General features: G+C 36.7%; 2 protein-coding genes across 6 annotated transcripts in view; one reads left to right on the top strand and one right to left on the bottom strand.

Annotated features, from left to right (window-relative positions):
* Nucleotides 1-15,361, top strand: part of LOC137252399 (DDB1- and CUL4-associated factor 8) — a 52,579-nt gene extending 37,218 nt beyond the window's left edge. For all 5 annotated transcript variants that reach the window (XM_067788032.1, XM_067788027.1, XM_067788028.1 and 2 more), the window contains 2 exons: nucleotides 14,575-14,667; nucleotides 14,739-15,361. In XM_067788032.1, coding sequence (XP_067644133.1) covers nucleotides 14,575-14,667; nucleotides 14,739-14,996 — 351 coding nt within the window. In that variant the 3' untranslated portion in view covers nucleotides 14,997-15,361. The remainder of the gene's footprint in view (nucleotides 1-14,574; nucleotides 14,668-14,738) is intronic.
* Nucleotides 14,457-27,761, bottom strand: part of Dhc62B (Dynein heavy chain at 62B) — an 84,985-nt gene continuing 71,680 nt past the window's right edge. Inside the window, exons 12-14 of the mRNA XM_067788026.1 lie at nucleotides 19,403-19,552; nucleotides 19,203-19,341; nucleotides 14,457-15,562 (exon numbers count right to left, since the gene is read on the bottom strand). Coding sequence (XP_067644127.1) covers nucleotides 15,368-15,562; nucleotides 19,203-19,341; nucleotides 19,403-19,552 — 484 coding nt within the window. The 3' untranslated portion in view covers nucleotides 14,457-15,367. The remainder of the gene's footprint in view (nucleotides 15,563-19,202; nucleotides 19,342-19,402; nucleotides 19,553-27,761) is intronic.

Below are 27,761 nucleotides of genomic sequence, written 5' to 3'. Positions count from 1 at the left end.
TTGCATATTAAAAATATAATATCAGCAACAAAGTAAATACGTAACAGAATTGTAAAGAAATTTATTAACATAGACATAAAGCATCAAATATTTGAATTGTAACGACCTAAAAAATCAAAAGATCTGGAGGCAAGGGGGGTTTTTAGCGAAGAAATTTGAAATGAAGGAAATAATTGCTAATGAATTTTTATTATGATTGACAGCCCCTTTTTTAAAATCATCTAATACACTTTTTAGCCATTTATGTTCTTTGCATGCACTATAAATGTTGAAAATTTTCTTTGGTAGGAGTAACTCTATTAACACGTTGGCTGTCTGTTATGTATTCATGTTGGGTTAAGTAATTATAACATCTCGGTAACTCTGTTACCCAACTTTATTATCGATAAATCTATATCACCAATAAAGACTTATAGAACATAAGAGTGGTGTCAGAAGTGGGCACTATGAGCGTCGACAACCAGGAACTAACCACAATTATGAATGCGCTGACGGCAGCCATTCGTGAAGCGGTGGAACAAGCTTCCCAACAGGCTGGATCAGCTGCTGCAACAAATTCTTCATCCCAACGAGTACCGCCATTTGCAATGACTGGCTTCAAAAGCGGCGAAGGGGCAACAGTACACGATTATTTCACTCGTTTTGAGTGGGCACTGCAATTAACCCTAGGACTTATACCCAACTTTTACTACGACTTCTTATACCCGGGTACAGGTGTGGCCAGTAGCCTGTTTTACCCGTTTTTTCTCATTTTTTCTGAGAAACAAGTTATTTTTTTAATGCAATGTTGTAGCTGACTGTCTTACGAACATTTTAAGTAGTTATAAACATATATTTGTAGCCTGCTTCTAAGAATTGCGCGCATTCTAAGTTATTTCTAAGAAGTCAATAATTTCTATTGTTGTTAGAATTTTTAGAATACAACCTTTTTCGCGCACTCTTAATTATTTAGAAGAAGACATTATATTGTACCCTTGCTAGAATTTGCTGACAAACAACATTTGATATAATACAACTACCTGGCAGGTAAGAAATGCTTCCAGAAACTTAAGGGTTGCAGCTATATAAACGGCTGTTTTGCGAGTTTATATTCATTGTAAAGCGTTCTTTTGAAGTGTGAAGTTGATTTATATTTGTGAAAATAACAAGTCAGAAAAAATTTAAAATATTACAACATGGATAGCAGAACGAACATGGAATATTTGTCTTCGAATCAATATATGAGGTAAATACAACCAACTAAAATATAATTTCATAAATGGAATAAAAATTAATTATTTTTATATAGATTATCTGACGCTGAAAAAGAGCAGTACATACAAAACCTGTTTGACGAAATCTCAGATGATGAATTATTTTCCGACCCTGAAGGGGATGAAAGCGAACAAGTAGCAGTAGCAGATGGCGTGGTTGAATCGGATGTAGAAGACCCTGATTACACAATTGACAATGCCCAGGTAGATGAGGCTGATTACGAAGAATCTGACAATGAATCCGATGCTGCAGATGATTCTGATGAGATTAATTTGCGTGCAGCTGAATTCGTAGCACGTGATCGTACCATATGGAGCTCACAGCCACGACTTGCACGCCAAACTAGGCAACAAAATATTTTGCGACAGCGAAGTGGGCCCGCAAGATCAACTACTATGATGTCAATAGTCAATACATATAAATGTTTTATGACTCCGGAAATGGTGGATATTATAGTACGCTACACCAACAAAAAAGCAGAAGCTACATATGCGGAATTAAACGCAAAACATCCCGAGGCGGAACCGAAAACATGGAAGAAGGTTACTTTGAGCGAAATGTATGCGTTCATTGGAGTGCTTATTATGACTGGCGCTAACCGCAGCAATGCCGAATGTGCGCCGGACTTGTGGTCGGTGGAAAATTGTCCATTATATCGTGCGTCAATGGGCATTAACCGCTTTCAGGCCATACTGCGGTTTATAAGGTTTGACGATGGCAACGCACGGGCACAACGTTTGGTAACTGACAAAGCTGCACCAATATCCGAGCTGTGGACCATGATGAACTACAACTTTGAGCAGTCATATAAGCCAAGTGAATATCTAACGGTAGACGAGCAGCTCTTTCCATATCGTGGCCGTACCCGTTTCACGCAATACATCCCATCGAAACCGGCAAAATATGGCATCAAAGTGTGGTGGGTATGTGATGCCAAAAACGCATATCCACTGCATGGACAAATATATACTGGCCAAGCACCTAAGGGATGGGAAACTAACTAGGTGAACGCGTGGTCAAGGATTTAGTAAGCCGCTTTCATGGAACCGGCCGAAATATAACGATGGACAATTTTTTTACATCCCTAAATCTACTGGAATGCATGTCATCCATGAATTTGACGGCAGTTGGAACTCTGCGGAAAAATAAGCCCTACATACCAAAGGAGATGTTGGCACACAAAGATCGTGCAGAGAGGTCAAGTACATTCGGTTTTAGGCCCAACATATCCATTTGCTCCTATGTGCCGAAAAAAACAAGGCAGTTATATTACTATCATCAATGCATGACGATGATCACATTGGCGGAAGCGGCAAACCAGAAATGATCGAGTTTTATAACAAGACAAAAGGAGGAGTGGACGTTATGGACCAATTGTTTGGAGAATATACTTGCCAAAGGATGACAAAGCGTTGGCCGTTGTCCCTATTCTTCAATATGATTGTTTTGACGGCATCGGCAGCGTACATCATATATTATGAGAATAATCCCAACATCAGATGCACCAATGCGAAGCGTAAGAGATTTCTTCGCCAGCTCGCCAAGGAACTGCCTATGCCCATAATTGAAGAGCGGTCGGTGAATCAGCAAGTGATGCGGAACTTCAACACAAAAATTGCAGTCGCGAGTTTCAAAAGTACGGCCTTGCAAGGAAGTGCTGACAATAGGCCATCAACGTCTGCAGCTGCTGGTGCAAAACCAAAGAAACAGCAGGTTGGAAGCTGTTTTCTCTGCTACATCCATGACCAACACAGAAGACGAACGCGTAACATGTGCAGAATATGTCAGCGCCCAATATGCATACAGCATTCTTCAAATACATTTACATGTAATATTTGTGAAAATAATGAAGACAATTGAATAATTTAAATTTGTTTGCATATTTAGTTATAAGAAATAATCAATAAAATAATATTTTATAAAGAAAATAATAAATAAATCCTTCAAAAAATGAGAAAAAACGAGAAAAAAAGCTACTGGCCACACCTGTACCCGGGTATAAGAAGTCGTAGGTGTCAACTTTGAAAGCTTATATCTCATCAATGCATGGACCTAGCATGACAAATAAGACACAAATCGACGTAGATTTACTTCGTTTTTCTAGATCAAAAATTTCAAGTCAATATCTTTAGCGTTTTAGGAGCTACATCACTCCAAACTAGCTACTGGCCACACCTGTACTTGGGTATAAGTCCTAGGGTTAAGTAAAATTCCAACGACGGAGTACCCAAACTATGCCCGAGTACACATGGGCACGGAACTGAATACAGCACTTCGCTTTTTAATAAGTCTAAAGCAACCTGAAGAATTACAATACAACGAAATTAAAGAGGTGCTAATTAAACATTTCGACGGCAAAAGAAATATATACGCTGAAAGCTTTAAACTCCGCAAATTAAAGCAGGCAGCAGGAGAATCGATATCCACGTACACCCCACGATTGAAGCAAGCAGCAACCTTTTGCGATTATGGCGCGTTCCTAGATAGGATGCTTACAGAGCAAATGCTTTTCGGTATGGAGTCACGCAGTATTTGTGACGAAATTATCACAAAACAACCGAAAAATTTCTCAGAGGCGTATGACATTGCATATTCAAAAGAACTGACCCAACGAGCCACGGGTATGGTAAGGGACTGGAAACAGAACCGACACACAAAGTGGGACTGACGTCTATTAAAAAGAAGCCTAACAAGAATACGAACTCGTCACTAACCGGAACTTGCTTTGGATGTGGAGATCAACACTTACGCAAAGAATGCAAATTCAAAAATGCCAAACGTTTTACATGCGGAAAAACGGGCCACATAAGCAAAGTATGCCGGTCGAGTGGTAAACAGATATCTGAACTCGAAGAGACAAATGAATGTGAACCAGTACAAATTTTACGTCAAGAGGGTAGCGTCAATACTATGAATACTTTCGGTAGAAAAATGATTACAATGCTAATTGAAGGAAAGCAAATACAGTTAGATACGGGTGCTCCATGCAGCATAATAAACACGAAATTATTCCGCAAGTTGAAACTGACAGCAAGGTTAAAGACAACGGACCGGCAGTTTTCAAGTTACACGGGACATAAAGTTAATTGCATTGGGCGTGCAGTTGTCAACGTAACATACGGGAAAACCATACGCAAACTAAATATATATGTTGTTGAGGGTAATTTCGAGACGTTGTGTGGACGAGAGTGGATTTCACATTTCATACATGAAATCAATTTCACTGAAATGTTCGCATCAGATGCAACAACAAACCCTACAGACACACCATTTCAAAAAAATAGTTCCATAAAAACAGTTTCAGTGCAAACAACTAACCTCGCTGGAAATAAGAGACTACGCTTGCAACAGATTTTGAGACATTGGGAGGCCGCCTTTGCTTCGGTAGCAGGAACTTTTAAGGGCCCTGCAGCAAAGGTGCACCTTAAACCAGATGCTAAACCCGTATCTGCACGAGCGAGAGAAGTTCCATTCGCATTACGAGATGCATATGCTAAGGAAATTGACGCAAAAATTGCTGCAGGTTTCTACGAACGCACAGTGGCCAATTTGGCTTCGCTAGCGGCATTTTATTCATAGCTTCCAAAGTAAAGAGGTTATCTTCAAAATTTTTTTTTCTCAATTCAGAAAAAAATCAAACAATTTTTGGAAAAAAAATTAAATTTTTTTTTTAATTTTTAATTTTTTATTTTAAATTTTTTTTTAATTTTTAATTTTTTAATTTGTTTTTAATTCAATAAACATTTTCCACCATATATTCATATATAAAATAAGAAAAAAATTGTCAACTCAAAGAGAAACCATATTATAAAAGAAATATTAATCAGATTCTTCAGTATCAGATTCAGAGAAATCATCTTCAAAATGATGCATTATAAGCAAGCTTTTAACTTCCTTATCGAAACTAATATTTCTGGAATAGGAAATTGATGAGCCGTTGGACAATGAAGATATTAACGGATCGGAAGAAACAAAAAGAGCGTTAATTATATCTTCCATTGTTTTTTTTCTGCAATTTTTTCTGGTATTATTTTCACGGATGTTCCGATAATCTTTATTTCTGGCTTCAAGCGCTTCCTCGGACATCATACCAATTGGAAGCGAAAAATGATTGATTATGTCTGCTCCATGAATTAAAATTCTGTGAACAGACGAGGGCATGTAAACCCAAGGGTATAAAGTAACAAAAATTTCGGCAGTTTCCATTGCGTAAAGTCTGAATGCCTCCGTGTTTATATCGTATCCACATGCAAGTGCTCGTAAGACGACGCTGAATCGATATATTAAATTTTCGTTCACCCCAGTTATACGAGCGGCTAAATCTGGTTGTTGAAAGAACCTTCTTGCCGTATTTCCGTTGTTGGTATTTCCAGTAACAGCCATTGGTATGTCGACCAACAAATGCATTTCTTCTCGTAGCTTCTGCTGTATATTTGTTTTATTTTGTCCAACAATATCCTTGTCAGCACCACGAGTTTGCCACTTTTTTATTAATATTCTATAGGATATGTGCAAAATACATTCAAAAAACCTTATCCAGGCGTGGAGACTGGATAGCCCATATTGAAAGAGGTTCACTTTAATTGGAAAGCTCTTCACCAAATTTAAGTCATTCATATTTTTCGGTGTTGCCTTGCAGATTCCGCATATATGCGAATATTCTGAAATGACGCTGAAAGTTTTACCATCAAGCATGGTCATGTGAAATTGGTGATCAATAATCAATGAGTTTACATATGTTGGTACAATATTTAATATTTGGCTCTTAATATTTTCAATTTCCCTGCGACTCAGGTCCGCCGTTTCCTTGTCGCAAAGTATTTTGATTGGTCGACAGTATCGTGTAGAAGAAGGTCGATTGTTTTTCCATAAAACTGTCGGTCCGTTCTGCACTTGCAGTGGTACAATACAAATTGAAAATAAATATTGGTCTCTCATGTTTCCTTCGCAGTCGTTAAATTTTTGCCTATATGTGGAATGGCCGCTGCTGCCATCACAACCCCATTTGTAGGCAGCAGTTAAATGGGTGTTATTATTACTTCTAGATGGGATTTCAAAACTTTCAGAGTGTGCTTCCATGATCCTGTTTATTGTATGGTCCACAAGACTTTGTAGTGGCACTTCAGCATAATAATCAGTGACTGTAATGTCACTAGGATAGCACTTTTTTTTGGCGAAGCGTAATTTTTCGTAGCATGGATATATATCGGCGTTTTGGTTTTTTGCTGCTTTCTTATTCAAGTTCCAAGTGTATCTGGTATGTCCAAGATCTACAAATAGCGCAAGCGCTTTATCGTCCGAAAATTTGGATGGAAGGGGCTTTGGTTTGTTTATATTTTGTATTACCTTTCCGCTAAACTCCTCATCGCCATTTACCATTTCTACAACTTTGGAAGCACTGCGCTTTCCAGCTTTATATAAACTGCAGCTTGCAGCTACCAACAATCCTTCACATGACACTTCCTCTGTAAGCCCTGACATCTTATTGACTTGCGTTTTTCTGCAGCACTTGGAAAGCTCTTTTCCCGGCCGTCCAATATTTTCATTTGCTTTTTTTTCCCAACAATACCAATGGTGTATCTAGCTATTCTTGGTTAATTTTTTCGAAAAACACCTTACTTCTGCCACAGGCCTTCCACTTTTGGATAAGCCTACTAACAAAATTGCGCAGTTTCTTTCCATTTTTGCACTGCTCCTTCTGAGTATAGGTAATTTTACTCAAAACGGTACCAAAAACATAATTTTCTACGGCGAGAAACTTCTTGGTGGGGATCGCTTCTTCATGCCATATTAAAAAAGGGTGCGTTTTGACACAGACATTTTGCCTAAAAAGTACAATAAATTGAAGGCTCGCAGGTACTCGCAGTTCATTTTGGACATTTTGGACACACAATGGTTTACACATATAGGAAAATTTAAAATTACACTGAATCTAGGTGCTTTTTGAAAGTTCTACTCCACGAAAAACAGGTGTACGTTACAATGGGCGAGTTGCTAATACACTTAAACACGATTACGTTTTATAAATAACATAAGTATACACAGATCACAACCACAGTTTTTTTATATAATACATACCTTGGCGTTAGTATATAACAAAACTTTTAATGAAAATAATAAAATTTGCAAGTTTAACACGAATACGAAAACGATGATCAAAAAGGCGGAAATATTTTGCACAACACTTGCAGAAACATGTGCTGACTTTGACAGCTCACAGCTGTTCATCAGCTGTAAGCTGAGCTTTTAAAAATCGATACAAATCTAGTGAATGTATTTGTTATCGATTGTTAAAAAAAAATTAACGGTTTTTCAAATTTGAAAATTTTAATTAAATGCCGCTAGCGAAGCCAAATTGGTCACTGTGGAACGGGTCGAGTATTCTGAGTGGGCATCTACTACACATGTAGTTACAAAGAAAAATGGAGGAATACGTATAACTGGGAATTACAAGCCAATTGTCAATCCGCAGATGATAATTGATGAGTATCCAATTCCCAAAGCAGAAGACATTTTTAACCAAATGAAAGGCGCCACAGTATTTTCTCATTTGGATGTGACCGACTCATACTCACACCTACGAATTGATCAAGAGTTTGCCCATGTACTAACACTGAACACTACAACGCACGGGCTCATTCGTCCAACACGTGCAGTTTATGGTGCTGCTAACATACCTGCAATTTGGCAGCGCACGATGGAAACGACATTACAAGATATACCAAACGTTAGAAATTTTTTCGACGATATCATCATATACGCCAAAAGTATAAAAAACTCGGGTTCATATTAAATAAATCCAAGTGTGTATTTGCTGGATCTGCAATCGAGTTCTTAAAGCACAGGATCGATGCCCAAGGCACACACAAGTCAACCAAGCATATCGACGCTATACTACATGCACCGAGACCCACAACAATCGAGCAACTAAAACTATTCCTAGGTAAGGCAACATACTATTCTAATTTTATACCGAATTTAGTAACACTAGAAAGACCATTACGTGATATTATCAAAAAAGGGAAGTTTTATTGGCCACGGGCCGCCGAATCGGCGTATAAGAGCATAAAGCAAATTTTGGTTTCACCACAAGTGCTAATGCCGTATGACCCAGCACTCCCACTAGTATTAGCAACGGATGCGAGTAAAACAGGCTTAGGTGCTGTGTTGTCGCACCGCGTAGACAACAACACGGAACGACCAATGGCATACGCGAGTCGTAACATGAGTCAAACAGAACAACGCTACTCCCAAATTGACAAAGAGGCACTTGCAATTGTATGGCCCGTGCAAAAGTTTTTCAAATACTTATATGCGAGATATTTTACATTGATAACAGACTATAAACCGCTGGCTCAGATATTACATCCAACGAAATCCCTGCCGGTATTATGTATATCCCGAATGGCAAACTACGCTGATTTCCTGATCAACTTTTACTTCGATATCTCTATAAAAAAATCTAAGAAAAATGGTAACGCAGATTACCTCTCCCGCTTACCGGGTTCAACAAATAAGCTAAAGCAACACAGCACGGTATGTGGTGATGAATTCGATAATTTTATGATACGGCAGATTAGCCAACTACCAGTTACAGCTCCACTTATCGCCCAAGAAACCCGTAGGGATCAAAGTTTGGGAAAAATACTTCAAATACTAGAAAAAGGTCAATGCCTCACCAGAGCGGGGTACAAAGCCCCAGAATGCCAGTACCAAGTATCATTTGGCTGTCTTACATTCGAGCATCGGGTCGTTATTCCTATGAAACTTCGAAAGTTATTACTTCAAGAATTACACAAGGCACATCTGGGTGTTGTTAAAATGAAAAGCATCGCACGTTCCATTATATACCAGGCATGCTTAACGAACGAAACGATATCATTTCGTTACGATAATCAACGCTAATAAACGGAACGAAGTCACTTCGTTTCGTTTATTAACGTTAAGATCGTCAAATTAACGATATTATTTCGTTTCGTTCGTTAAGCATGCCTGTTATATACTGGCCAGGTATCGATAAAGACATCGAGAATTCGGCTAAATCATGCGAATGTTGCGCAAAAAATGCGAATAAACCACCGAAGATCACCACCCATCATTGGGAGTACCCAAAAGGCCCATGGGAACGAATTCACATCGACTACGCAAGACCTGTCGAAGGTATGATGCTGCTCATTATCACCGACGCTTACTCCAAGTGGCTCGAAGTCAAGACTACCAAAATAATGACCTCAACCGCTACAATTGCCCTGCTGGATGACGTATTTGCTGCGTATGGGGTCCCGGAAGTACTAGTTTATGACAACGGAACGAATTTCAAGTCTGCGGAGTTCAAAGAATTCTTAAGCCAAGTAGGCGTCAAATACCATAAAACTACGGCCCCTTATCATCCAGCCACAAACGGTCAAGCGGAACGCAATGTGCAAACGGTGAAAAATGCCTTAAAAGCGATGGGGACCACAACGAGAACGTTAAAACAAAATATAAATGAGTTCTTACGACAATACAAAAATGCTCCACACAGTAAAACAGGCGAATCCCCAGCAAAACTGTTCTTAAAGCGACGACTACGCACGCGCCTCGATTTGATTCGACCCGAAAACGTAAACGAGCGAGTGTCGGCAAAACCGTTCATCCAACAAGAAGACGGGTGTCGCGAATTCGCAACTGGCGATTCGGTGTATTTCCTTTCGGGAAATCCACAGCTGAACAAGTGGCTGCGCGGTAAGGTAATAAGGTATATGGGTGATCTGCCCTACGAGATCTTATTCAACAACAAGTACTACAAGAGGCATGTAAACCAAATACGGGCTGCCGGCGCACCAAGCACCCAACAGCCAAGTTACAGAGAGGACGAAGGGAACTACATGCAAAGCACCAACAGCGAAGGAAACTACATGCAAGGCAACAACGGCTACACGAGAGAGGAAATGAGTGAAAGAACGGAGCCAAGCCACACTCCGGGGAGCGAAGATAAAAAACCACATATAGCTATTCCGAGCATAGAGAGTACGAACACAGAAAATGATGTCCGCGAAGCAAGTAGAGCTTCACCTAATAGAAATGAGTCAAACGATCGGCAAGAGCAACTACCGTTAGGGGTACCTTCACAACCTGATGACCCAGTAATAGTTCCACCAGAGGTAGAAGCCGAACAAACACCACGGCGACCAACGAGAGTACGTAAGCCGAAGGTTATATTTTCACCAACAACTTAGAAGGGGGAAAAATGTTATGTATTCATGTAGGGTTAAGTAATTATAACATCTCGGTAATTCTGTTACCCAACCTTATTATCGATAAATCTATATCATATCTTGTAGTCACATTATATAATTCTTACAATAAAGACTTATAGAACATAACACTGCCAAAGCCTTTTTAGAATTTTGATCGTTCAGTGGCAATGTCATTTAACAATTTTGGTCACCTGAGGCCAACTACTTGTTTTTGTTTTTTTGTTTCTTAGTGCCTCAAAATAAGTTTTGACTATTCGCGACTTTATTTTGGTCCCTAATTTTTCCGTTATAACGTTTTTTTTGTGTCGCACATTTTCGTGCGCATGGCCTGGGAGAACATAAAACATGTGGGGCCACGTCCCACGAAAATGTGCGACACAAAAAAAACCGTTGTAACTGCAATATTAGGCACCAAAATAAAATCGCGAGTATTCAAAACATATTTTTAGGCACTAAGAAACAAAAAAGAATAAAAATAATAATAATAAATAAAAATAGAAACCCTTATGGGCAAAAAAAAAAGAATTGTCCGGCTGATGTAATGAAAGCTTCTCTGAAAAGAGGCGAAATGGTAGCCCGTGAGGAGGAAAATGGAGTGGTTGTGTTAAGTGGAAGGACATCAGAGATGTTAGGATTCTTTCGACGAAACACCACCGTGTAATGGTAGCCACGTCGAGCCATCCAAATGTAGACAGTAATGAACCATCCATCAGTACCAACAATCCACCATCCACCAGGAAGCGAAGGCAACGAGCTATTGAAACCCCCTTTGCTATTATTGATTACAATAAAGCCAAATTAGGTGTTGATATATCCGATCAAATGACCTCCTACGCCACCACTCTCAGAAAAGGTGTTAAGTGGTACCGCAAAGTGGCTTTTGAACTGTTACTTAGAATGTCTGTCGTAAATGCCTTTATAATATATTGTTACGAATATTAGCAACACTAAGGGGTACTGCCATCTCTAAGCCGATGCTAAGCAGTGACGTGAATGCACATCAATAATTCAATCATTATGCCTACACATATGTACGTATACGCAGCGGAGAAGTAACAAACACATGCAGATATCTTATCTGAGATATGCAATTATAATTGTGGAAGTGTCGCTCACAAACACGCGCGCATATGAGAGCTATACACGTATGTACATACATCTGTAGTTATAATTATAACAGATAACCAACTAGTAGATTCGAGAACAGAAGCGCCTAGAAGATGCAACGAGGAAATCAAAGAGTATAAAAGGCCTCAACAATAGAGGCGCTAGAGTCAGTTTCGATTAAGCACGCTATCTGTCGAGCAATAGCAGTATTATTTCGAAAATCAGTTATAGTGTTATTGTAAAGAACTTTAATAAAGGCCATTTTGCATTATTAAATATTGGAGTTATTTATTCAATAGTTTAGTGATTCGAACTTAGCAGAAGGTTGCAAATAAGAAGATTTGCAGTAAATTCGTTACAATATAAAAAGGCTACAAACAAACAAATTTCAATAACCAAGTTTCGGCAGGAGATTTCAAATGCTTTGTTGGACTTCATGTCTCCAGAACCCATAACAAAAGGAAAACATTTTATAGAAAAAAGAAAGGACGATAACAGAAAAACAATAAGGCGTGTTTGCGTATTGTGTTAAGCAATGCCAAAAAAATCTGCTGATAGGGTATCAGCTAGGAAGAGCTTAAAAGGGCCACCATCTATTGCCCAATAAATTGCAACTGTGTGGAATGTTTTCCTAAATATTCCCACCAGAAGAATTAATTTTGCCAAATTAACAAATTGAATTTTTAATTTTAAGTTTATTGTTTTTCTAGTTATCTCCATTTGAATTTACATGCATATTTAGTATATATTTTTTCTCATAAATAAATTGTTTTTAAAAGAATTAGTAAAAAGAAAAATTCAAATTTCCAACTATTTTATTATCCAAAAAATACTATTTAAAATATACAGCGGCCATGGGAAATACACCAAAATGTTCACCAAAGGCCAGAGAATCCAAATTCCATGTAAACTGCCATATTAAAATGTACGAAAATGTGCGACGTGGCAGCCAACGTGTTAAGGCTTTACCATTTACTTAGGCAACAATTTATTTCGGAAAAGAAAACGCTATTAGTCGCCTCTTACGACAGGCATACCTACCGCGGGTATATTCTAATCCCCCTAACCCGCTGGGGGCATGACTTACTTATCATTATATTAACAATGTATGACGTAAACGTAAGAATATGAAGAATTTTGAAGCTTTAACCCTTTTTTAACGGCTAGGAGTCATACATCCCAAAATCTTGGGTGTGACGTTTGATCAAGATCTACATTTTGGTGAGCATGCAGCCGCAATTGTACCGAAAATCCAGAGCCGTAATAAAATCCTCAAATCTCTTGCTGGCAGTACTTGGGGAAAAGATAAAGAAACGCTCATTATCACTTGCGAAGCAATTGGCCAGCCGATTGCATCCCACGCGTCCCCGATATGGTGCCCAAGCCTAAAGACCACTCACTGGAAGAAGCTACAGGCATGCCAAAATACTGCCCTCAAAACCGCCACGGGTTGTCTTCTTATGTCCCCCACCATCTTCATAATGAGGCGAGAATACTCCCCATCAGGGAGAGAAATGAGATGCTAACAAAACAGTTCCTGTTGAATACCCAGAAACCTGGGCATCCTAACAGACATCTGATTGATGAGCCTACACCGGCCAGGGGCTTAAGGAGTCATCTCCGTAAGCATTATGAGGAAATACGGCACCTGAGAACTCAGCCGTGTGAAGCCAAAAAACACAAGCAGGTCCTCAGCGAACTCCACAAACAGGCGTCGGACCTTTATGCCAGGTGAATCCAGTACTCAAAGAACAGTACCTAAAACTTGCGGAAGAGGAACGCATACTCCCAGGGAAACGCGAGTCACTCTAGCTCAACTTCGATCTGGATACTGTAACAGGATAAACTCTTACCTATCCAGAATCAACCCCGACATACAAAATTTATGCCCCGTTTGCAATGTCCCCACATGACACCAACCATCTCCTTAATTGTAATGTGGAACCAATGCCTCTAACATGAATCTCATTATGGTCCACCCCTGTTGAAACTGGAAGTTTCCTTGCACTCCCGTTAGAAGACATTGATGACAATTTGTGATTGGTCGCACCTATTGGATGGGGAGAAGCACTGCTACAACAATAACAATAACAATCGGTTGTATGGGATATATACTATATAGATCACCGATCTATACAATTTTTTCAACAAAACAATGAATGGTCTATATGTAAGCATTCGGTGAAATTTGAAGCCTCTGGCTGTTAAAATGGGGCAATAATTACGAAAAGCTTCTTATCTATACAATAGGTTGTGGGGATATATGCTATATATGTACATATACGACCGATCTCATCAATTTTTTCAGACAACAATATCTGCAATATACGAAAGCATATCATGAAGAAGTATAAAGCTTCAATATAAATTGACGAAGATATGACAAAAATCCTCTTTTCTGAAAAATCGGTTGTATGGGGGATATATGCTATAGTGGTCCGATCAGGCCGGTTCCGACAAATGTCTAATCGGACACCTAAATATACCCGCTCACCAAATGTTATGAAGATATCTCAAAAATTGAGGGGTATGGCTAAATCAACTCGGCTCTTCATCCTGATCATTGGTGGTTCTATCTATTTTCCCTTAAGTACTTACAACTTTAAGATTCGTGACAAAGTTAATATACCATTTCGTGATAATACGAGCCTTACATATTTTATCATGCATTTAACATACATACATACATACCTCCGCTATGCATACAATTTATTTCATCTGGGTACTTTACTAACTTGACGAGTATTTCCCAAATGCGAAATGATTTAAATGCCAAGTGTCTCAAAAAAATTTTAAATTTTTTATTTTTTTTAAGTCGATAATCCTATTCTCTCGAAAAAATTAGCTTACAAAGTCGAAATGCTGCAAAATCCCTAAGCCGGCTATAGCGTGACTAGCCTGAGAAAACTTCATAGGCGTGTACGATTTTACAATTTATTGAATTTTATTATTAATTTATGTTATTAATTTTTAGGTTAATTGCTTAGAGCCACATTCCGCAATTCCAGTGCTCGCTACATCTGGCCTCGATTCCAGCATAAAAATTTGGACACCAAGCAGCGAAAAGGTAAGCAAATTCACTTTTATTTTTCTTGAGATATTTTAATGAAATTACCAATTCTTTTTTCACTTTTACAGTATCCCCCGGATTTGTCGAAATTGGAGACGTGCGTTAAACATAATCTCAGACCCGTCATTTTGGGTGGCTTTGATGATCGTGAATTTCACTATTTTATAAGACAATTTATTCGTCGTCCTCCTCGAGATGGTGCATTTCTAGGAAGCGATGATTCAGCAGATCGTCAAAGCACCAGTAGCAGCAGCAGCAGCGAAGCTGATAGCGATGGTGGTCTAGATTGTCCACAAATGGAAGGCATACAATGCCACGCACAATGAAATTGAATTTTATTTGGTGGAAGTGGTGGAAGTGAACGAGTTTATGGCGTTAACAAGTTTTATTTTAACATTTTATTTTATTTCATTGTATTTCTGTTTATTATTTAAGTTTTTCCTTAAATTGTTGCTCTTATTTTTTGTGTACTATATAACATTTCCTGCGTGGTTATTACACGTTTTAGAGTCAAGTATTTTGTTTCCATCGTTCCAAAAAGGAAAATAATATGTTATCAAAATAGTACACATATAAGTATACTTCGTGTAATTTTTGAATTATATACTTATAAAAAATTTTGAAACCATGAAATATAAAAAAATATCATTAATAAAAAAGATACGCATGTGCGCATGTGGAATAAACAAAACATGACTCAATCCGTTTTTTGGCATAGTAAAGCAACGCTACGTTTAACCCAATGTGAGGCTTTCAATTTTGTTTTTAAAAGTATTGGTATCACATAGTTGGTTGAATGGCCCGTAGTTGATAGTACACCTTTGCGTTCCGATGTTTTATATAATGGACATTTATAGCGCGTACCTTCGTTTAATTTTACACTTTCCACTGGCTGCAAAGAAACAGAAAATATCAGAAATATTGTTACGAATGTTGGCGGCACTAAGGGATACTGCCATCTCTAGGCCGATGCTAAGCAGTGACGTGAATTCACATCAATAATTTAATCATTATGTCTACACATACGCGTGCACGCGGCAGAGAAGCAAGGCACAAGCACATGCAGATATCTTATCTGAAATGCTCCTAAAGGCATGCTATTGTGATTGTGGAAGTGTCGCTCACACACACAAGCGTATGGGGTATGAGAGAAATCTATAAAAATTATACGTCTGTAGTTGTAGCTGAGCCATTTATAACTAATTAAGTAAATTCTGGAAGCGCCTAGAAGATGCCACGAGGAAATCACAGAGTATAAAAGCACCTGCGGTAGAGGCGCTATAATCAGTTTTTGATTAAGCACGCAATCTGTCGGGCAATAGTAGAGTTTCATTTGAGCTATCAATCAGTTTGGTTATTAAGCAAGATATTCGTTGCAAAGTATAAGTACTTTAATAAAGGCCATTTTTCCATTATTCAATATTGGATTTATTTGCTTAACAGTTTAGCGATACGAACGTTGGCAGAAGATTGCAAATAAGGGGAATTGCAGTAAATTCGTTACAATATGTAAAAGAATGGTTTGAAGAAGATCCTATTTTATGGCCTGGCGTGTGTGCGATCGCCGTACCAGTTACAGGGGAGGAGGTATTTCTTTCGGATGTAACGGAACAAATATTCAGCAGTGAGCTCATATCGTACGCTGTCAAGCTTAGCGGCAAGCTTTTTAATACGAAGAATTTCTACCTCAGCATATCCACATTGTAGTTAACTGCCATAAGAGATAATTTCGTAACGATTTTATGAGTGGTATGTACCCAGATCATCCTCTGCAATCTACTTGCTCTGGTTCCCATAAGGTATTTAATAGGTTCAGATCACTAGAAATATTGCAAAATAACCCATTGACTTCTGTATGTAGATAGGCATCTATCTTGTTAGTCTATTTTCCTTCGTGCTTTTGGTAAATAGCGTATTAATGGACGAGCAATGACATGTTATGACAATGTGATATCACATAAATATTCGATATCATATCATATGATGGCGCCTTGTGATCACATAATGATGCAATATCATATGAGTTTTGATGGCAGGATGATTTGCAAGGCAGGAAGTTTTGCAAAAGATAAATCTATTTTTCGAATGGCACTGGGATTAATTAACATTGTTTTTAAAACAACTAAACGTCGCTCATCGAGTTTTGTGATACTAAATATTATAAAAAGAGGCGTGGTTATCAACTAGTTTTATGCATATGATTCCATAGGCACTTTTTTCGAACTATAACTGCTTGAAACAGGGACCCAATTTAAAAAAAAAATTAAAATTTTTTACTTTGAGAGTCATAAGTATAGAACCAAAACAAGTTTTTATACAGACTCATCCATAAAAATATTTGATTTCCCCGTTTTTCAAAGATAGCCTACAAAAAATAGACATTGGGCCATATGCATAAAACTGTAGTTTCAATAGAATTTTTAAGCGATTACTATCAAAAATAGACTACACTACTTATATGCATATGGTACATTGTCGTTTGGTTTAAAAATTTTCCTTTCCTCCTACAAATGTTATTTATTGTACATAAAAAATTATAAATTGTTTTTCTTTTTAGGGTTGTTTGACAGGTATTATTAGAAGTCAAAGGTCAGATCTTCGAAAAATTAAGTGATATGCATTATGATGCGATGAATCAGAATCCGCCATCAAAACTAGCCTAACGGATCGTTGTTCGACCCTAATCTCAAAAAAATTACTGGCCTTTCACCGTTTTATAGGTTAGGACTGAGTTGTGACCGCTATGCGAATTCTGATAGCGGATTCGCTATCTTGTTTTTCTAGTTGTGTAATTCGTCCATAAAACATTACCGAAGATCTGCCTTTTGGGCACTTATAATATCTTTTATATAAGCTCGAAAAGAATAAAAATTAATACAATTCAAATAAGAAAAGGTTGGCCGCATCCCTTGATTGTGGTAATACAAGTCTGAACTTACAGAAGGGTTTTGTAAGAAAAAGAAGGCAGACCACGCCTATATTATAATTTTTTAATTTACCAAAAAAAAATTTTAAGGTGGGTTGTATTTCAATCTTCGAAAGGCTATGTCTATGTTTTGTAGGCCAACTAACGGGAAGATTGCACTTTTGCGAACAAATAAATCTCTTAAAAAAAATTTATTTAGTCCAACAGACATCCAAGTGTTGTATAGTGTTAGAAATACCCTGTTCATTGTTCAGTCTACATATATAGGCAAATAAAAATGAAGGGCTGTGCGTTAGTCTCGGTAAAACTCAAAAAGGACATGAAGGATTCCGATTACTTCTTTTTTGTTTCGATTGTTATGATTCAAGGATGGTTAAGACGCATTTTTTTTGTGGAAATGTGAGCGGACCACGCTCCCAGGCAATATAATTTTCATCTGGCCAATCCGAGTCTGTTTGGCTCAAACTATTGATATTTAAATATACGAGGTGTAGCATAAAATCAAAAGATTCGTCAATAAAAAACAGGAAAGGTTTTTGGAAAAAGTTTACTAACGACGTTCACAATAGTCTCCTTCTGACTCTACGCAACGATTTCGACGTTTCTCCAATGATTGGAAACCATCTCTGGTAGTCCTCCGAAGTTAGTCTGTTGAACACCACGGTTACAGCCATGATGATTCCCCTGGAGGTGCGACATCATCTTGAGTAATGAAAAAAGGTCATAGGGAGCAATATTGAGGCTATAGGGTGGGTGAAGCAACGTTAGGATGCCTTTCTTTTGCCGAGAACTCTTGCAGATGATTGCAAACGAAAAATTATTGCTGGTACCCATCGTATAAAGTGAGAAGAACATCTTGAGCTGTTTGAGGAACATGATGGTTAAGCCGACTGCCAAACCTTATTATAATTAGAGATTTAGATTTCAAGCCAATCGGAAAGTTAGTTTCGGGGCTTATCCCAGACAAAGATATATGCAAACTATTAAAATAAATGCAAGTCGCGATAACCTCTAAATAGATATAAGGCCAACCTTTTACTTCAATTTGCGTCGTGCTCCTTATGAGTTTTTCTACAAATTGGCGGGACGGAACCTACATGTTTTGCGCACGACATCTGCAAGGCGGAGGGGCGACCCCGCTTAGAAAAACTGTTCTTTTTCTATGTTTGTTTGTTTAATGGTGTGTTCAATTTATACTTATTATTTAAGAATATAATAATTGATTTCGAGCGCAGGGCAAGGCAACATCAAAAAAAAAAAAAAAAAAAAAACAATATTTTTTTTGTTTCAATTAGAAAAAAAATATTCAATTATTATGTTTTTCTAAGAGAAACTGAAAAGAAAGAAAGAAACATTTACTGGCATATTGCGATGGTACCATTTCGAAAACCGCCACGAATTCATCATCAGGCAATTTCGTAATGTTATCAAAGGTTTCACCGAGATTCGAACCGCAAATCACACGGTGAAACTGCAGTTGCCTTAACCTCACCAAAATTTGTTTCTATTTTTTTTTTGTGTTGCTTTGTCCTGCGCTCGAACCCAGGATCTTCAGTGTGGTAGGCGGGGCGCGCTACCGCCACACCACGGCGGCCGTGAAAATTACCTTAAGATATATAGCGGGCACTACATAAACCAACACTTTTGGCAATTGTTCATCGATGATGTTTTCTTTCCAATTCCATCGTGCACCTTCGAGAAAAAGACCATTGACGTAAACACCATCCGCTGGCGGCGATTTCATGCTAAATAAAATATTAATGTTTACAATAATATTTGCTATGAAATTTTTAACTGAACCTTTACCTTTCTTCATAGAGCACTTCAAAATCGAATGTCAGCGTATCGATTGGAATTTTATATTTACGAGCAAAATTCTGCATAGCTCCCGTAAGAAAGGCTTGAGTAAAAAAGAAACCCGATAACCAAAATGTAGGCGGTTTTCCATGCATGTACCTGTTGAAAGGAAAATTTTTGATTATTACTATTGCACTGAAGAAAATTAGAAATTGATTAGTCTATTCAATTTTCCGAAGGCGATAATCAGTGATCTGATATGGTTAGGAATAATAAATACCCTTTGAAAAAGAAATGCGGGAATGGCTTAAATAGTGGTGCGGACATTACAGTCTACACAGACTGGGCTGCTCTAGGAGGACTTTCAGGTCCATCAGCCTTAACAAATTCCTGAGGTGGAAGTCTATAACATAGAGGGATCAAGTAAACTGCTCAGGAGAGTACAGTCCAAGATACAAATGTAAAGATCATTGTTCAACATCAAAGAGATTAGATTACATACCTCCGAGGAGATTTAGTTCAAGCTTCTCTTCCAATTTGCTTCGTTCTCTTTTTTAGTTTTTCCTACAAATTGGGACTTAGTACATGTTTTATACCGATTCCGGAATGCATCTGCAAGCCGATGAAATTTCGCTGAGAAGCTTTTTATGGCACCCTTAAAATATTTTTTTCTAATAGGATACTTTTCCTATGGATTATTTTTACTGGCGTTTATAGGGCGTTCTCTGGGTCGCACAACAATATTAAGGGAGTTTGCCGTTTTGATGGCCAGGAATGGTTCCAAAATGTATACAAACATCGCGTACAGCTCTGTACGACCACCATACGGGTTAGGGGCCTTAAATATAACAAGGGACTGTGCAGCGCAACTCCTTCAAGAGGATGGTAGCTCAATTTATAGCTTCTCCCACCCAATTGTTCATCTCACCTACCCGTAGCGAATCCTGTTTCTTTAGCAGCCGAGGCTCTGGTGACCTCAAGTTCCCAATGGAACTAGCGGGTGGTACGGGAAGGGATAGAAGGTTCAATGTGGTCACATTAAATCGTTCTCCAGATGGTCGGGCTTATACCTTAATGATGCTTATTACCGGAACGTACCGGATCTATGTATATCTCCAAAACCTTCGGAGAGTGTGCTTATCACTATAACAAACAAGTAAGGAAGGTTAAGTTCGGGTGTACCCGAACATTACATGCTCAGTTGAGAGCTATGGTGACAACATAAGGGAAAATAACCATGTAGGAAAATGAACCGAGGGAAACCCTGGAATGTGTTTGTATGACATGTGTATCAAATGAAAGGCATTAATGAGTATTTTAAAAGGGCGTGGGGCTTAGTTCTATAGGTGGACGCCTTTTCAAGATATCGCCATAAAGGTGGACCAGGGGTGACTCTAGAATGTGTTTGTACGATATTGGTATCAAATTAAAGGTACTAATGAGTATTTTAAAAGGGAGTAATCCTTAGTTCCATAGGTGGACGCCGTTTCGAGATATCTCCATAAAGGTGGACCGAGGGGTGACTCTAGAATTTGTTTGTACGATATGGATATCAAACGAAAGGTGTTAATGAGTATTTTAAAAGGGAGTGGGCCTTAGTTCTATAGGTGGACGCCGTCTCGAAATATCGCCATAAAGGTGGACCAGGGGTGACTCTAGAATGTGTTTGTACGATATGGGTATCAAATGAAAGGTGTTAATGAGTATTTTTAATAGGGATTGGGCCCTCGTTTTATAGGTGGTCGCCTTTTCGAGATATCGCCATAAAGGTGGACCAGGGGTGACTCTAGAATATGTTTGTACGATATGGGTATCAAATGAAAGGTGTTAATGAGTATTTTTAAAAGGGATTGGGCCCTCGTTTTATAGGTGGTCGCCTTTTCGAGATATCGCCATAAAGGTGGACCAGGGGTGACTCTAGAATATGTTTGTACGATATGGGTATCAAATGAAAGGTGTTAATGAGTATTTTAAAAGGGCGTGGGGCTTAGTTCTATAGGTGGACGCCTTTTCGAGATAACGCCATAAAGGTGGACCAGGGGTGACTCTAGAATGTGTTTGTACGATATTGGTATCAAATTAAAAGGGAGTGGTGGTAGTTGTATATGTGAAGGCGTTTTCCAGATATCGACCAAAATGTGGACCAGGGTGACCAAGAACATCATCTGTTGGATATCGCTAATTTATTTATATATGTAATACCTGCCAAGATTTCAAGGGTTCTTTATTTCGTCCTGCAGAACTTTTTCATTTTCTTCTACTTAATATGGTAGGTGTCACAACCATTTTACAAAGTTTTTTTCTAAAGTTATATTTCGCCTCAATAAACAAATCCAATTACCATGTTTCATCCCTCTTTTCGTATTTGGTATAGAATTATGGCATTTTTTTAATTTTTCGTAATTTTCGATATCGAAAAAGTGGGCGTGGTCATAGTCGGATTTCGTTCATTTTCAGTAAAGATATGTCGATTTTTGCTCAAGTTATCATGTTAGCGGCCATGCGGAAGGACAGACGGACGACTGTGTATAAAAACTGGGCGTGGCTTCAACCGATTTCGCCCATTTTCACAGAAAACAGTTAACGTCGTAATATCTATGCCCCTACCAAATTTCAAAAGCATTGGTAAATTTTTGTTCGACTTATGGCATTAAAAGTATCCTAGACAAATTAAATGAAAAAGGGCGGAGCCACGCCCATTTTGAAATTTTCTTTTATTTTTGTATTTTGTTGCACCATATCATTGTGGTATTTAATATATAAATCACTATTTAATAATAAGCACTATTTATTTTTATAAAATATTTTATTTAACCGCTCCTAAAAGTATGTTACAAAACGTTTTTAAATATTTCAACCGAATGAAAATTTTTGAAAGACAATATTTTACAATTGAAAAATAAAAATTAACAAGAACAAAAAAATTCAATTTATTTAAAGTAGGTACATTTAAAGTTGAATATAAATATAACCCTACAATACTCCCCCTTCCGGAGATTTAATGTTAAATAAATTAAAAGTAACTTTCTTTTTTGTTTTTGTGTTAGGTATCTGTATTTTATCAATCATTGCTGGTTTTAAACGATCAATAGGAATAGATTTAATTTCATTTTTTATTTCAATTTTAAAGTTTTTAATATCTTTTTCAATAACTCTATAAGGACCTTCATACGGATGTTGCAAGGAATGTTTGTTTATTACACGTACAAAAACAAAATGACAATCTTTTAAATCTTATGAAACAAAAATACCACTAGATTTTTGATGATGTTCCAAATTTGATTTAAAATTTTTAAAATGTTCACGCAAACTACTTAAAACATCCGTTGAAGTTATATTCTCTGTAGTTGAAACAAATAATTCACCAGGTAATCTTAAATTTTGTCCATAAACCATTTCAGCCGGTGTTGCTGAAATATCTTCTTTAAAAATCGATCGCAAACCCATAAGTACTATTGGTAACTCTTCATACCAATCTCTGGATCCATTCCTAGCCATTATTGAAAATTTAAGCTGTCTATGAAAACGTTCTATCATTCCATTAGCTTGGGGATGATAAGGAGAAGTTGTTATTTGATGACTTCCAAGAAGTTTCGTTAATTCTGAAAACAAGTTTGAAGTAAATTGAGATCCCTGATCTGTTGTTATTTCTAATGGAACTCCAAAACGTGAAATATATTCTTTAAAAAATTTATTTACAACCGTAACTGCAGAAATATCTCTTAGTGCGAATGCCTCTGGCCAACGTGTAACGATATCCTTTTGAAACAGGTAAGGGTCCAACAATATCTAAGTGAATGTGTTCAAATCTAGATTTTGGAATTGGAATTTTCATAACTGGAGATTTTGTATGACGATGTACTTTCGATTTTTGACAACTTATACATTCTTTAGACCAAGTATTAATATCTTTATTCATTTTAGGTCAAAAATATTTCTTAACTATCAAACGACGTGTAGCTCTACTACCAGGATGTGAAATCCCATGTAACATATCAAATATTATTTTTCTTAAATTGTTTGGAATGAAAGGCCTAGGATTTTCTCCTGACACTTCGCACCATATATTAAAGTTAAGAACAGGAATTTTTATTAGTTTCAAATTTAAAAATGTTTGCTGTGAGGTAAGTTTGCTTAATTCACTGTCTTGTTGTTGTTCACTTTGTAAAATTTTTAAATTAATGTCCGAATTATTAATCGCTTCTACTTCAAACGCACGAGATAATGTATCAGCTACAACATTTTCTTGTCCTTTAATATACCTAATGTCATTCGTAAACTGAGCAATGAATTCCATATGTCTAGTCTGTCTTGGACTGCGTTTTGTTTTTGAATTTAAAGCAAATACAAGAGGCTTGTGATCTGTGAAAACTGTAAATTCACGTCCTTCTAGAAGGTAACGAAAATGTTTAATGTTCAAATAAATAGCTAATAGTTCCCTATCAAATGCACTATATTTAATTTCGGATGGAGACAATTTCTTTGAAAAGAATGCAAGTGCTTCTGACTTATTATTAAACGTTTGATGTATGACACCACCTATTGCCGTATTGGATGCATCTACATTTAAAGAAAGTTTTGCATCTTTGTTAAAATGATTTAACAATATCGCAGATGCAAACTTTTCTTTAATGCATTCGAAAGCTTTATTAGATGTATCGTCCCAAATTAAAATCTTGTCTCGCTTCTTATTTGTTCTATTAATTAAATCATAGATAACTGTCGTAAACTCTGCTAATTTTGGTATATATCGATGGTAATAATTAACCATACCAATAAATTTTTGTGCCTGCTTAATAGATTTTGGACGATCAAAATTTCGAATGGCTAAAACTTTTTCTTCTGAGGGTCTAATTCCCGTTTCAGAAATATTATGTCCTAAAAAGTCAACATTTGTTACGCCAAAAGTACATTTACTTGGTTTTATATTTAAACCGTACTCCGTTAGGCGCTGAAATAGTACGCGAAGATCTTTGAAATGTTGTTCCTCATTTTCGCTTGCCACTAAGAGATCATCAATATATGTAAAAACAAAGTCTAAATCATTAACTACTTCATTAATAAATCGTTGAAAAGTTTGCGCGGAGTTCCTAAGCCCGAAAGGCATTCGTACAAATTCAAACATGCCAAAAGGCGTAGTGATTGCAGTTTTATAGATATCCTCTTCTGCCATTGGAATTTGGTGATAAGCTCTTACCAAATCTAATTTTGAAAATATTTTCTTATTTCTTAGATTCATGTTGAAGTCATGAACATGGGGCAAAGGATAACGATTAGGAACTGTTACGACATTTAATCTTCTAAAATCTCCACAAGGACGCCAGTCATTTAACTCCTTCTTGCGTACAAGATGTAAAGGAGATGCTTGGTGATAAGCTCTTACCAAATCTAATTTTGAAAATATTTTCTTATTTCTTAGATTCATGTTGAAGTCATGAACATGGGGCAAAGGATAACGATTAGGAACTGTTACGACATTTAATCTTCTAAAATCTCCACAAGGACGCCAGTCATTTAACTCCTTCTTGCGTACAAGATGTAAAGGAGATGCTTGGTGATAAGCTCTTACCAAATCTAATTTTGAAAATATTTTCTTATTTCTTAGATTCATGTTGAAGTCATGAACATGGGGCAAAGGATAACGATTAGGAACTGTTACGACATTTAATATTCTAAAATCTCCACAAGGACGCCAGTCATTTAACTCCTTCTTGCGTACAAGATGTAAAGGAGATGCTACTGCTGAATTAGAAGGTCTACATATCCCTGTCTTTACTAAAAAATCGAATTCAGTTTTAGCTACTTTGAATTTAATGGGGTCTAAACGTCTTGGTTTAGAAAATGGCAAATTTCCTTCAGTGACTAATCTGTGAACTGTTGTATGTCTAACTGGTTGTGAATAATCTGGTTCAGAAAAGATTTTGAAACCGGAAGCACTGAAATTTCTACTCCACTATCTATTAAAAAATTAAGTTTGTTTGTTTTATCAAAAATAAATAAGCGACGTGTAAAGGTGTCTAAATGTCCGTTGTTTGTCGCCGTAACAACGGATAACTTTAGTTTGACGAACTATTATTTTTAAAAGCGCATGGTTGTTCGCACTTCAAAGCCTGATTACCAAACTTATAATGATACCTACAGAGCCAATTTGGGTTGTCACGAGACTTTGATCGATATCTAGAAGGACTTCTAAAACAATTCCTACTAAAAGATCGGGACCTTGAATAATTTTGACTCATCTGATTTTTAATTTCACTGATCTCTAATGACAATTTTTAAAAATTTTTGCACATCATGTTAGTTGTTTGAACCAAATTTGAAATAATTGCATTTTCGCTTTTAGAATTTGGAAAATTACTAACTGAGGCTATTTCATTTTTATTATAAACTTCCCAAATATTATCGGCTAATTTAACTAATTCACTTATTTCATTCAAATTCGAACTAGTAAGAATAATACTTAAATTTTTGGGTAACTTCCTTATCCAAAGCTTTTTAAGAATTTCTTTGCTAAAATTGTTTCCAGAGAGTAGCACTAGAGACCGATAAAACTCAGAAGGTTTACGATCTCCAATTTCTGAATCGGATAACACTCGATCTAATTTGGCATTCTCACTTAATGAGTGCCGTTCAATTAAAATTTTCTTTAATGCAGAAAATTTGTCATTTTCAGGAGGATTTTGAATAAAATCAAGAATTGTCATAATTACATCCTGTGGAAGTGCAGTTATGACATATTCATATTTTGTCCCTTCCTGAGTAATGTTCTTTCGACTAAATTGCATTTCAGCATGGATGAACCATGCTTCAGGGCAATTAGTCCAAAATTGGGGAAGTTTTACCGATGTAGCAAAAATTTCATTATTTTGATTCACATATGGATTTGGTAAATCATTTTGATAATTTTCATTATCCAAATCAATAAGTGAATCGTTTACTTGATTTCGTGGTGTAGATGTACGTGAATGAAACATTGTTAATAGAAAAAACTACAAAAATTATATTATAGGAAGAAATAAAAATGTCCGGAAAGGAGCGTTTACAAAACCCAAATTATTAATCTATTTTGATATATATACAGATACATATAAATAATATTAATACTTGATACAGCTCACCAAATATTTGTCGCAATGGTTTTAAAATTGATTGATGAATTTAGACAATGTATTGTGCAACGGCTTTAAAATTGATTGATGAATTTAGACAATGTATTGTGCAATGGCTTTAAAATTGATTGATGAAATTAGACAATGTATTGTGCAATGGCTTTAATTGTTTTGTATTTGTAGCTTTTGTTGTTGTTTCTCTTGCAATGTTTGATCGAAAGGCTGATGGTAATGATGCAGCGGTAACGCCTGAAATAATGGCAATCCAAAAATACGACGAAGACGACGTCGTGCAGTTGAAAATAAACTAATTTTATAGAAGTGAATCTAGTTTTTGGACCACTACGTCTACGTCAAATACGCGTTAGAGAGGGCTCTTGTGGTGTTCACGATATATTTGGTATATATTTTCAATTTGTTTTTCAGATAATTCTTCGAGTAGTGAGGACACTTCACACTAGTTTAAAGGTACGAATTACAAAACTTTTAGCGAGTTAGAGCTGGACGTTGCAAGATGTTACGCACTTAATTTGAAAGTGAATTTAAATAAATCTCTTCGCTGGTCTTTTGTAAATCAATTACAGTTTGTTCAAGTGCACCACCTTTAACAATTTGTTTAAGAATTTGCTGATAAAAACGTAATAAGTTGGATAAAGTAAACAGAACTATGGTATCGTTTTCGGAAGTCAATATGGTTTCCAATCGCATAATATATAAAAGAATTAAAAGTTGATTCGTTGTTTTTGAAGGACGGTTTTTATGTTTGGCTGGCTAGATCGCCAATGTGGTATTTAATATATAAATCACTATTTAATAATAAGCACTATTTATTTTTATAAAATATTTTATTTAACCGCTCCTAAAAGTATGTTACAAAACGTTTTTAAATATTTCAACCGAATGAAAATTTTTGAAAGACAATATTTTACAATTGAAAAATAAAAATTAACAAGAACAAAAAAATTCAATTTATTTAAAGTAGGTACATTTAAAGTTGAATATAAATATAAAATGAATGTTGACATAATTTACTTATATACTGTAAAGATATTAAATTTTTTTTTAAATTTTACTTAAAAAAAATTTTTTTTTAAAAGTGGGCGTGGTCCTTCTCCGATTTTGCTAATTTTTATTAGGCGTACATATAGTAATAGGAGTAACGTTCCTGCCAAATTTCATCATGATATCTTCAACGACTGCCAAATTACAGCTTGCAAAAGTTTTAAATTACCTTCTTTTAAAATTGGGCGGTGGCACGC

The sequence above is a fragment of the Eurosta solidaginis genome, chromosome 5, assembly GCF_040869045.1.
Source record: "Eurosta solidaginis isolate ZX-2024a chromosome 5, ASM4086904v1, whole genome shotgun sequence".
Lineage (NCBI taxonomy): Eukaryota > Metazoa > Arthropoda > Insecta > Diptera > Tephritidae > Eurosta > Eurosta solidaginis.
Note: the sequence above shows the minus strand (reverse complement) of the source record. Positions and strands in the feature narration are given on the sequence as shown.